Source organism: Chrysochloris asiatica, unplaced genomic scaffold (genome assembly GCF_000296735.1).
Source record: "Chrysochloris asiatica unplaced genomic scaffold, ChrAsi1.0 scaffold00263, whole genome shotgun sequence".
Lineage (NCBI taxonomy): Eukaryota > Metazoa > Chordata > Mammalia > Afrosoricida > Chrysochloridae > Chrysochloris > Chrysochloris asiatica.
The window spans coordinates 761,154-773,716 of NW_006408781.1; the positions used below are offsets into that span (position 1 = coordinate 761,154).

The following is a 12,563-nucleotide window of genomic DNA, read 5'->3' on the forward strand; positions in this document are numbered from 1 at the left end:
GTAAAGATTTACACCCTCGGAAACCCTGTACAGGGTCGCTATGGGTCGGAACCGACTCGACGGCACTTAACAACAACAACAACAAATGTAAGTAATATCAATATAGATCCATAGATCTTAACACAATAAAAAAATATATATATTATGAACTTACGAAAATACATTTGACAACTTAAGATGAAATGGACATGCCTCTTGAAAGACATAAATGATAAAAAATGGCACAAGAAGTAGAAAATATGGATAGCTCTATATCTAATAGAGATATGGAGTCAGAATTTAAATATTTTCCGGTTAGAAAATTCTAAGACTAAATGGCTTCGCTGGTGATTTCTATACAACATATGAAGACAAAATAATAATACAATTGCTTAAAAAAAAAAAAAAATAGGTGAGATAGAATACTTTCCAACTCATTTTCTAAGGTCAGCTTTACCCTAATACCAAACCAAATCAAGTCATTATGTTGTTGTGTGCTGTGGAGACAGTTCCCACTCATAACGACCCTGTATAGCAGGGGTAGGGAACAGGCCTGTGAAATAATTTGGTTTGGTTCTGCCAAAACAACCATGAGTTCCAGTCATGAGTTAATTAAATGTTTGACCAAATATAGCAGGATAATTTTTAAGTTGACAGGTTTGTAGGGGCCACAAACGGTGTTATGAACTTTGGCAGAAAAGAGGTCCCCCATGCCTGCTGTATGGGGTTTTCAAGGAGCAACTGCTGAGGTTAGCAACCCAATGCTTACCTTATACCAGTACAGATCGATAGCCCTCATGAACAGAAATGAAATAAAACCTAATATGATATATTAAGACAAATACATTGTGACCAAGTAGGGTTTAGCAGGATTACAAGTTTACTTTAATATTTAAAAATCAATCACTCAAAGAATTTTATCAACAAAGTGAAGAGACAATCTATAGATTGGACGAAAATTTGGGGGATCCATATAGCTGATAAGGATTTAACATCCATTATATATGAAGAATTTCTTGATATATGATATCAAAGAACTTAAAAAACAAAAAGACAACCCAATACAAAAACATAAGCAAAGAACTTGAACAGACACTTCACTAAAAAGAGGGTGTACAAATAGCTAACAAACACTGGCAAAGATGCTCAACATCATTCATTAGTCATTGTTGTTGCTCCTAAGAGATGCCATATCGGTTCTGACTCATAACGATTTTGTATAGGATTTCCAAAGAGCAGCTGGTGAGTTTGAACTCCCAACCTTGCAGTTCAAAGTGACATTGTAGTCTAGCACATAATCCTGCAGGGCCACACCAGAACTCCATTAAGTCATTAGTCATTAAGAGGATGCAAATCAAAACCGCAGTGAAATGCTACCTCACCCTCACTAGAGTGTCTTATGATTTTTAAAAAAGGAAAATAATGAGTGTTGGCAAGGATGTGCAGCAACTGGAACCTTCATCCATTGCTGGTGGGAATGCAAAATGGTACAGGCACTGTGGGAAAGTTTGGTAGTTCATCAAAAGTTAAACATAGCACTACTGTTGTTGTTAAGTGCCGTGGAGTTAGTTCCATCTCAGAGTCATCTGCACAGGGTTTCTGACGAGCAGCTGGTGACCCAGCAATCCCAAAGCTGGGTATGTACCTCAAAGAGCTGAAAGCAGAAACACAGACACTTGTGCATCAATGCTCAAAGCAGCACTGTTCACAACAGGCAAAAGGTAGAAACCACCTAAGAGTCCAAGAGATGAATGGGTAAGCAAAATGCGGTCCATACGTACAATGGAATGGACTCAGCCACAGTCCTGACACATCCACCACATGTGTGAACCTTGAAAATGTGCCAAGTGAAAAAAGTCAAAGGACAAATACAGTATGATCTCATTTATATGAAACAGGCAAAAACACAGAGGCTAATGCTGACAATATGGCAGGCAGCAATGGGCTCAAGCGTGGCAACAATTGTGAGATTGGCCCAGGACCAGGCAGTGTTTCAGTCTGTTGCACATAAAGTTGCTGTGAGTCAGTACTGACTCGATGGCACCTAACAACAACAACGAAATGCTTATTAGTAGTTACAAGTAGTGAGGAGTCCTAGTGTGGCGCTGTAGGATACGCACTGGACTGTAAACTACAACATTGGTGGTTCAAACCCACCAGCTGCTCCTAGGAAGCCCTAGGCAAATGTAGATAATGAGTCGGAAGTGATCTGACAGCACTTAACCAGGGTGGGAGGGAACAGCATGGGGCAGTTATTGCTTAAAGGGTACCGAATGTATATTAATGGTGGTGAAGTCATTTGGAAAAAGATCGTGGTAATAGTTGTACAACATTAGTAATATAACCTATGTAACTATCCATGTAAAACATTTCTATTGGCAAATGTTTTATAATCTTTTACCACAATTTTTAAAAAATGTTAGAAGAGTCTACATCAGCAACTTTAAAAAACATAGTCATTATAATTCACCTATTAAAAGACAGCCCAGTATTAAACCATATAGCTGCAGAGTTTGAATCTGTATTATTCTGGTGGTCAACCATTAACAAACATGTAAACTGGATTAGCTACATCTATTACAATCAACAAAGATTCGTAAATTATACCAGAGACACTATAAAAGGAATAGCAGAGCAATTAGGAGCTACTAGCAAAATGGCCTAGGAACATAGGTTAACCCTAGAAATGATTAGCAGAAAAAGGAGTAGTATGTGTTATAATCGGAGTCCAAGGTTGTACTTTAATTCCCAGTAATACAGCTCCTGATAATACCATTACCAAAGCATTACAAGGGCTGACCACCTAGATAACGAACTCACTGACAATTCAGGCATAGATGGCCCCTTTTCTAGTATCATGGAACAATGGTTCGAAAAATGGAAAGGACTTATGACTCTGGTCCTCACCTCTCTGACTGTATTTGGTGTATTAACACTAACGGGATGCTGTATTATACTCTGTAGAAGAGAATTAGTTCTAAAACTTACAGAAACAGCCTTATCCAAACAAACCTCACCTCCATACCAAAATAACCTTTTTCACGTAGAAACATAGGAACACCAAAGACTTCGTCTACTTGCAGAGTTTGAAAAAAAGAATGAAGTCTAACAACAACAAAAAAAGATAAATAAAAAAATAATGGGGGGGGGTGACTGTGGGAATGAATATCTTTTCTCCCCAAATTATTATAATCCTGTGTATTGTATTCGGGTGACCTTTCTTTCTTTTTTTTTTGACGACTTCCTGAAGTGAATAAAGACTTTATGATCTCTATTTCTTTGACTACTTCCTGAAGTGAGCAGAGACTTTACCATCTTTTTTCCTTTTACTATTTCCTGAAGTGAGTAGGGTCTGTATGACCTCGCTTCTACTTTTTACTATTTCCTGAAATGGGAATGTGCTCCTTAAAAAATTAAACTAGCCAACCCGGTAAGGGAAAAGATTGTGTGGTCAAAGCCCTAGCCAATGGGGTGAGACACAGCTCTAAAACTTGGGTCAGGTATTAAAAACCTAAGTGGACTGCCCACTCGGTGTGCTCACTGGCCTTTTCCTGTACGGCTATGCGCACGCACCCTCTTGCCGGAGTAAATTTTGCTTTGCCAAGGTAGCGTAGTGGTTAAGAATCGGGCCGCCAACCTTAAGGTCAGCGGTTCGAAACTACCAGCTGCTCCACGGGAAAAAGATGAGGCTTTCTACTCCCGTAAAGATTTACACCCTTGGAAACCCTGTACAGGGTCGCTATGGGTCGGAACCGACTCGATAGTCCTTAACAACAACAACAAGGTTAAAAAAAAAAGACAGCCCAGCATTAAGGGGAACCAGTGATCATCTCAATAGATACAGGACAGTATTTGATGAATTATCATACTTATTCAGGATAAAAACTCTCAGTGAACTGGGCAGAGGAGACAGAGGAGAGAAGTGCCTTAACTTGACAATGAAGACCACACACATACGTGTTGACACATATTTATGGCTGGACTTAAAGTCTATCGTGTTTATGTATATACACACACCCACACTTCCTAGCTCTGACCACTAGGTGGGCCTATAAGCAATGGCACACCACTAGAAGTGCGCACCCCTTAGCGTGCCTACATCTGTTGTAAGTACCAGAGTCCTGCTGTGGCAGGGTAAGATAAAGCATTGGACCACAAGGTAAGTTTGAACTGCAAGGTCAGTGGCTCAAACTTACCAGTTGCTCCTTGGAAACCTTATACAGGGTAGATGAGTCAGAACCGACTGTACTTAGTTAACAACAATAGCAACAATTCTCCACTAAAGTACTGGGCTCCTTGGGAAATAGGCTGATTCCAGGGCTGGGAAGAACCGGGACACCCTGTCACAGATGTCATTCTGAGAAAAGAGTTAAGTGGACAAACACTGATATATAATCTAACACCTCACATTATTTACAACAGTGACTATTTGGAATAATCTAAAAGCCCAAACTAAGGTCCTAGTTAATAAAAAATAAAAAATATAAGTAATGGAAAATTAAATTGCCTTAGGAGTCCCTGGGCTAATGTGTTCAGCTGCTGACCAAAAGGTTCAAGGCCACTCAGAAATGCCTTGGCAGAAGAAGGCCCGAGAGCTTCTGAAAACTACGGAACACAAATCGCTGTGAGTCAGAATCAATCCGCGGCAGCTGATACTGGTATGTTGTTGAGAGCAGACGGTTTTCAAGGAGTAACTGGTGCATTTGAACAGCCGATCTTACAGTAAGCTTATCCTACAATGCCACACCAGGACTTCAGTATGGACATGCTGTCTTTAAAAAGGAATATTTATATGCAGAATACTTAAAAGCCTGGAAAAATGCTCACAAAATAATGCCAACAAAGGTCATTAAAATTATTACTATAATTTCTTTTTAAAAATAAGTATAACAAAATTACTCTACTATCTTTGGGTATGGAAAGTTAGAAGATTATAATTTTCACTTCACACTTTTCTGGTTTTTTACCTGCTACCCAAATGTCAGTTTCTCATACTGTGATTTGTGTGTTACTGTGATGCTAGAAATTAGGGTACTGGTCTTCACATTCAAAGGGCTGTGAACCTTCTTCTGTCAGTTCATCTGGTCTGTACTTGCTCTAGTTATTATATCAAATACCAGGACTGGTAAGATCAAATACCACTGGTGGGCAGGTTTCAGCAGTTTCCAGAGACTCTCTTATTTGGACACAAAGGCAGGAGGGAGACCTTCAGTCAGTGGGGGGGGGCCCAGTAGCCCCAACTATGGACTTGCACAAGCTAGCAGTTGTGAGGCTACTGGGTGACCATGCACTATTTCATTGTTGTACACAAGGTCTCCATGAGTAGTGAGTGACCTTTCCTTCCTTCCCAGCCACCCGCATACCTCTCATGTATCTGTGTTTTGTACAAGGAACATATATATTCATAAACACAGAAAAACCAAAGGGTTCCTAAAAACTGAAGCCTTTTGAAAAGTAGTAGTTTACCTGACAGTTTGCTATGATTTCTCTCTGTCTATTTGAAACAGAATTATTACAGCTACTCGGTAGCAATGTTGTATGAAATAACAGGCACACAGCCAAATACTGTTACATGTCATTTTATTGAGGAAATTGTGCTGCTGTACATTAATTCTATCCACTTGATTATTTCTCATTATGTCAAACAAGACTCCAAAGGCCACAAGCCATGAAGTTCCACGATTTTCCCCCTCCATATTCAGGAATAGCAACAACAACAAACAAACAAACACAAAGAATGAATCATTCAAATGAATATGAAAATTGCCCTTCAGCTTCTTGGCTGGACATTTTTTGTTTTGAATCTCCTCCAAAAGGTAGCCATTAAAGATCAGGAGGTACAGTGGTATATGGAGGAAGAGAGAAAATGGAACATGTAAAAAGCAAAATCAAAGTTTTGCGAGATTTTATCTTCAAACTTTCAAATCTTTTTTTTGTTTTTTACACCAAAAAAGCTAGCAATACTTTTCATTCCACTCTTGTCAACTTTAGCCAAAGCCTTCTGAGCTGCAGTCATTTTGCTATTTTTCTGTTAATGAAAATAAGAGGAACAATGGTTACCAATGTAACATTTATAAACCATGTGCATATCAAACAAGACTGTGCATGTCCGGAGGTTTATTAAGGGAAGGCAAGCATTCACTGCTAACATGCTTCATAAGGGAGTGATTATAAAAAAGAAGTTCTGAATTCTATCCAGAACTCAAGCCTTTGAGACAGAATATGTTAAAAAAAAAAAAAAAAAAAAAGGCAAAAGATACAACTGCCGCCTTCTGAGGAGTGGAATGTTACAGCCAACAGCTTCCTTGCGGAGGAATAATTCTGGAAGGCACATTAAGTGTAATGACACCAACAATGGAACTGACACAGACTGTAATTCAATTTGTGTTGTCAGAGGGAGGAATTACAGCCTTGTAGTATTACATGATGAATAATTCACACCAATTTACCATTTGATTTTATTCATACACTCTATGGGGAACCAAGGACAATACTTTATGTTCCAAAGATGACCTGTGTTGCAAGGCATCCTGGGAGCAGCAGAATAGCTGCCTAATTTCTCCTCCAACAAAAGAAGTACTTTCCAAAAACTGACTCCAAATGATTCTGCCCTGAAAACTTCTATCTCTTCTACAACTTGCTCAGAACAACACCAGATGGGAATCGAAAAACAAAAAAACTCTTGCATCTCTCTGGGGACCACAGAAGAAAGTCATTGCCTAAGTATCTTTTAGGGCGACAGTGTATGGTCCCTGCATGCCTCCTTCTCACATTCTGGCATTTAAAAATTAGTGGGCTCATTTTTTGACTGGATGGTGAAAAATGTCAGGCACTCTACTGATATCCTAACCCCACCCCTTCCCCCAAATGGGTACAATGGGAAGTGGCACTTAAAAAGGGTATTAACTCAGAATGTCCCTGATAACAAAGACAACTCAGGAAAGTAGCTTGTTAGCCAGGTCTTAAATTGGATTATCCCCTGACACCACATGCCAAAATCAATCATGTGTAGATTAAAGAATTAAAAACATAAGTAATAAAACTCTGAGGGCATTGTTAAATACTAAACTCTTAAGTGGAAGTTACTTTATCTAGCAATGGGCAAGACCTTTGAGCATAAAAACAATGCTAAATCACACAGGAAAGCACAGAATCTGAATGAGCGATTAGGTCAGGGAGTAGTAACGGCGTGGTCTGGGGTGTAGGAGCACTAGCCCTTGATGCATGCAGGCAACAGCACTTAGACGTACAGACAATATGCCATTGTCCTGGACACACGTACCTTCTCAGTCTTCAAATCTTTAGTGTTAAACTTAGTATAATCTTCTTTTGCTTCTACAGGCTCATCAGACAACTTTATTTTCTGCAATGTTAGAGCAGTGAAGTGGCGTCAAACGTCACCTGGACACTTACATCAAGCCATTTATAAAAAACAACCACCACGTGCAATTTGGACCCAGAAGCCACTTCCCACAGAGGCCAAAGAGAGCAGCAGGTACTGCAGAGGGCTTGGGATTTCATGGGCTCCCTCACATTTGGTCAGTTATTTGGGAGCTAAGGTACTACACCCCACTTCTCAGAAGTGGCCCTGGTGATGTGGGCTATGATTGGGCAACTACATGGCCCAGGCCCTCAGATGGTCTCACAACACTAAGAAGAGACTGGTAAGGTGGGCATCGACCTGCTACCACCGTCTGAGTGGTGAAAACAAGGCAAAGAGATTACAGGTGAGAAGCCCCTTGAGGGAGCCAGAAGCCCACTCCATACTCTCCTCCAAGTGCTGCTTTAGAGTCCCCGTGTGAGTTCAGAGATGGGCCACACTAGTACCACCATCTTTGCACAGCTGCACGCTCTTCCCTGCTTTGCATTCGATGATCTCATTTTGTCCACACAAGAACAGCCTTGCAAGCTAGCGGCCAGCAGGAGAGGGAAGCACAGAGAGGCAAATGATCATCTTAAGGTCACCTCAGGGGCAAATCTTCATTTTTTTGACAATAATCCAGTGACAACTAAGTCACAGCTTTCCTAATGTTTTACTCCTACATGAATGTTTTGCTCTAATGAGTGTGCGAATCTTATCAAGGACTAGAGGGTGGTCTTAATGTTCATAACACAAAACGAACTGCCACATACTCAGGAAAAGACCTCATCACCACACGTAAGTCTGGCTGTATCAGATTGAGACTACACACTCTCTGTGGAGACACTGGGGTAACAAGCCTAGGAAATGCTCCTTCTCTCACTTTTCATGGTCCAACTGTTGCTAAACGAAGAATGGGTGACACTGGGGAGGAAAATGCACAGGGTGCACGGCACAGGGGAGAAAACGTTTCTTAAGATTCTCCACTGTAACGTAACAGAAAGGACATCCTGGGAATGTACTGTGAGAAAACTTCTCTTGGCCACACAGAGACCTCTAGCAAAGTGTTTAAAGAAAACTTAATATGTCATGTATGAGTTAGCCCAGAGTGAAAGCATACACCCAGCTTTCTATTTAAATCAAGACAGCAATGGCTGCTCAGGTGATGTGTGCTTTTACTAGAAAGGTATCTTTAAGCAGGAGGGTAGTACTCCCAGCTAATACCAGTAAAGGCTGTAATATCTTCAGAACACAGAAAGCCTGAAGTTATGAGGAGCCCAGAGTTTCTTCCTAGTGGACTATGTATCTAAGATAGATGTCACTCTAACAACTTGAACAATATTTACTTTTCACTGATATGTCCAATAAAAAATCTGGGGAGAGCGCGTAAATTGCTTCACAACCTGAGTGACTGGATCAGTTGAGGTGTTTCCATGCTTCACTCCCAAACAAGACACCAGCTGAAGAGCTTATGACAAACGAAATGACTGTGGTAGCTACTGCACATGACCAGTTCTGATTTTATTTCAAATACGCTGTTGGATTTTTAAAGGAAACATTATCGATATATTTACTTAAACTGTTCTTATGAAAAGACCACGGATTTGTGAGATGTTACAGTAGACAGGAACGTGTCTCAGAAAGAAAGTAACAAAAGGTCTGTAAACAGAAGAGTAAACAGAGTACCAGAGATGTTCTTGTGCATCTTAGAAACCATTTTTAAGAAGTGACGCAGGAATATCTCCAAACGAACCAACTGCATTCAACTCTTCTTGTTAACGAAATCAGTGACAGATTCAAAAGACCAAATAGATGGGGAGTTTGGAAACAGAGCTTAGACCTAGGCAAACGTGATTGTTGTTGTTGTTGCTAAGTGACGGTGAGTCGGTTCTGACCCACAGCAACCCTGTATAGTTGTGGTTCAAACGGACTTTGCAATCCAGCGCATGAGCCCACACAGAACCACAGCAGGATTCTACAAGTGTTGACAGTCAGGGAAAAATAATGTAGAACATATTCACAAAGACAGAATCCAAGCTATCAAACAACAAAAACCTAAAAGCCACTAGAATGCATTTCCTGAAAACAATCAATTATACTACCATGCAAATCAATCAACTACTGAACACCAAAAGGAAAACTGGCAGAGGACACTGCCCTATGTTTGTTTAAACTACGGGTACAAAATCCAGTACAGTTGTAATGTGGACACGAGAGCCTGAAGAAGACTTAAAAAAATAATGAAAATGACCCTGGAGATAAGGCTTGCCAAACCATGCGCCCATGTGCCAAAGCCATCTGGCTGCCTACTGTTGTAAATAAAGTTTTATTGGAGCACAGACATGGTCATTCAATTGCACATTGTCTATAGCTGTTTCACACTACTACTGCAGAGCTGAGGAGTTGTGACAGAGACCATCTATCCCAGGAAGCTTAAAATATTTACTATCTGGCCTACACAGAAAAAGTTTGCTGATCTCTGATCTAAATCCTAAATGATGACATCACAAACTACTTAAGGTTTGGAAATGAAAATAAAACAGAAAACTGAGACAGAAAAGAATAAACTTAATGAAACTTATTACCCCTGAGAGTGTCACAATCTAAAACTTTCAAGAATAAGTTTAGATCAATTCATGAATGATCTCTAAGTTACTAAGATATTTGGGAGGAAGAATATGCTTAATTTTTAGAGACAGAAACGTAAGAAACAACTATTTTCAGCGAGCCTCTCTCTTGGTTGGGAGTCCTGATGTGGCGCTGTGGGTTAATGTGCTGGATGGCAAGTCAGTTTGAACGGCAAGGTCAGCAGCTGCTCCTTGGAAATCCTATACAGGGTCGCTATGGGTTGGAAACGACTCAGCATACAACTCTCTTGGTCACAGAAAGACAATTCTGCTTCTTCATGTCTCCTATCAGGTCTCTGGGGGGTAGAAGGGGCGCAGTTTGTACTCAATTACTAACCTAAAGTTGGGCAGTTCGAACACACCCAGGCCATGGACGAAAGGTCTGGCAATTTGTTTCTATAAAGATTACAGCAGAGGAGGCTTTTTGCTCCTACAATAATGTACAGCCTAGGAAATCCTTTACAGGACTGCTGTGAGTTGGAACCAGCTCCTCGACACTTAACAACTTCAGTTAAGCACATGTGTGCTAGTTGTATTTACACTAGCAGGTTGGTAGTTGGATTTACAGCCTTGAAAACCCTGTGGGACAGTTCTGCTCTGTCCTGTGGAGTCCTTACTTGATGGCAGTGGGCTTAGTGCTACCCTAAGGAGCCTGGTGGTGCAGTGGGAGATAAATGTAAGTGGCAGTTCTTGAAGAAAGATGTTTCCACCAACAGACAGAGATTATATACCCATTTCCTGGATCATTTCAAATACAGGAAGAAAAAACACTGTAGCTGTCCCCCTCAAAGGGTTCTTTGTGTTGGAAAAGCTCTTGTGTTGGAAAAGCTTTGGTTGGAAAAGTCAATGACAATTAGATTTAGTAAAGAGTTTGAGCTATAAAGAGGATCTTTGGCATAGTGGTAATGAGTCTGGCTGCCAACCTCAAGGTCAGCAGTTCAAAACTACCAGTGGTTCCACAGGAGAAAGATAAGGCGTTCTGCTCCCATAAAGATTTACAGCCTTGGAAACCCTGTGCAGGGTCACGATCAGTTGGAACCAAAAACTTGTTGTAATTTTAACAAGAAAATAAAGTTAATCAAGTGGTCTAATTTTAATCAAAACCAACTTTTGAAAAAAAATTAAGAGCCCTGGTATGCTACAAGAGCAGCAGTTCAAACCCACCAGCTGTACCCTCAGAAACCCTATACAGGGTCCCTATGAGTCAGAACTGACTCAGTGGCATTTAACAACAATTTAAATTACATAGTATAATGTTTTCACACAAGTATCTTGCTAAAGTTTACTCTTATGATGTTAAATTTTCACGGGGCTTTATTTACTATTCAGGTAAAATCTACAACAATAAAAAATATTGATGGAAAGCCCAGTAGAGTCCTTATTCCACCTAAATTCATGATCCTTGAACTAGAATAACCTTAGACTCATGTAGCTCAAGTGTCTTATTTTCCCAAGTATTCTACAGATACCTTTGTCAGAGCGTCTCACCTTTGATGCAGGGTTTGGCAGTAAAGCTGGAGGTTCGGGGAGCCTAAGGAAGTAAAGAAGGAAAATCATAGTCATGGTTTTTCAAAGAAGCAAACAGACCGTCTAGGACAACTTCAGAGTTAGGACTGCCCATTTTCATGCTATAGCTTCCCCTCCAAGTCTTCATGTTGCTACTTAATCCTTTGTTATGGAATTGTTTGAATTTTATTTAAAAAAGAAAAAAGTATTCATTTGTTGAAATTCAGTTGCTGTTTTTAGCCTCCAAAAGTTTGCATTTCTACACTGGGTTATTTTCTTTCCTAAATGGCAATGCTAGCATATATTCAAAAATGAAATGAAACTTGTTTTAACTTCACAAAAACACCCAGGAACTTTATTTATTTATTTATTTTCATTAAAGGTAAGTTCAATTGACTTATTTCTTTTCTCCCAGATACTTAACCACAACTTAGAAATTCCAATGAAAAAAAACCTAAAGAAACATACAGAGTACAAAGACTTAAGGTCTTTAGAGAGACACACAGCCAAACAATCCAAGGGAAGACTACAAGGAAGGCATGTGTTGTTGTTAGGTGCCATTGAGTCAGCACTGACTCATAGTGACCCTATGTACAACAGAATCCTATATACAATGACCCTATGTACAACAGTACACTGCCCGGTCCTGGGTCAACCTCAAAATTGCTGCCACGCTTTAGCCCATTGATGCTGCCAATTTGTTGTGGGTCTTCCTCTTATCCTCTGTCCCTCCACCTTACCAAACATGATATCCTTCTCCAGCGACTGGTCCCTCCTGACAATATGTCCAAAGTATGAAAGCGAAGTCTCTAAGAGGCATACTCTGGCTGCACTTCTTCTGACACAGATCTGTTGATTCTTTTGGCAGCCCATGGCACTTTCAATATTTTCCTCCAATGTTGTTGTTGTTGTCAGGTGCCATCGAGTCGGAACCGACTCATAGCGACCCCATGCACAGCAGAAAGAAACAATGTCCAATCCTGGGCCAACCCCACCACCACTGCCACACTTGACGCCATCAATGATGCCACCTGGCTGATCCATCTTGTTGGGGGTCTTTCTCTTTTTCTCTGACCCTCCATCTTACCCAG

The 12,563-nt window shown here is 40.4% G+C and overlaps 1 protein-coding gene and 1 pseudogene across 1 annotated transcript in view; both read right to left on the minus strand.

The window, feature by feature from the left end:
- Positions 1-5,675, minus strand: part of LOC102840039 — a 30,038-nt pseudogene extending 24,363 nt beyond the window's left edge.
- A 224-nt stretch (positions 5,676-5,899) lies between these two features.
- Positions 5,900-12,563, minus strand: part of LOC102840410 (ribonuclease H2 subunit B-like) — a 65,538-nt gene continuing 58,874 nt past the window's right edge. The window contains exons 8-10 of the mRNA XM_006874151.1: positions 11,455-11,497; positions 7,262-7,342; positions 5,900-6,007 (exon numbers count right to left, since the gene is read on the minus strand). Of these exons, the coding sequence (XP_006874213.1) occupies positions 5,900-6,007; positions 7,262-7,342; positions 11,455-11,497 (232 nt within the window). The remainder of the gene's footprint in view (positions 6,008-7,261; positions 7,343-11,454; positions 11,498-12,563) is intronic.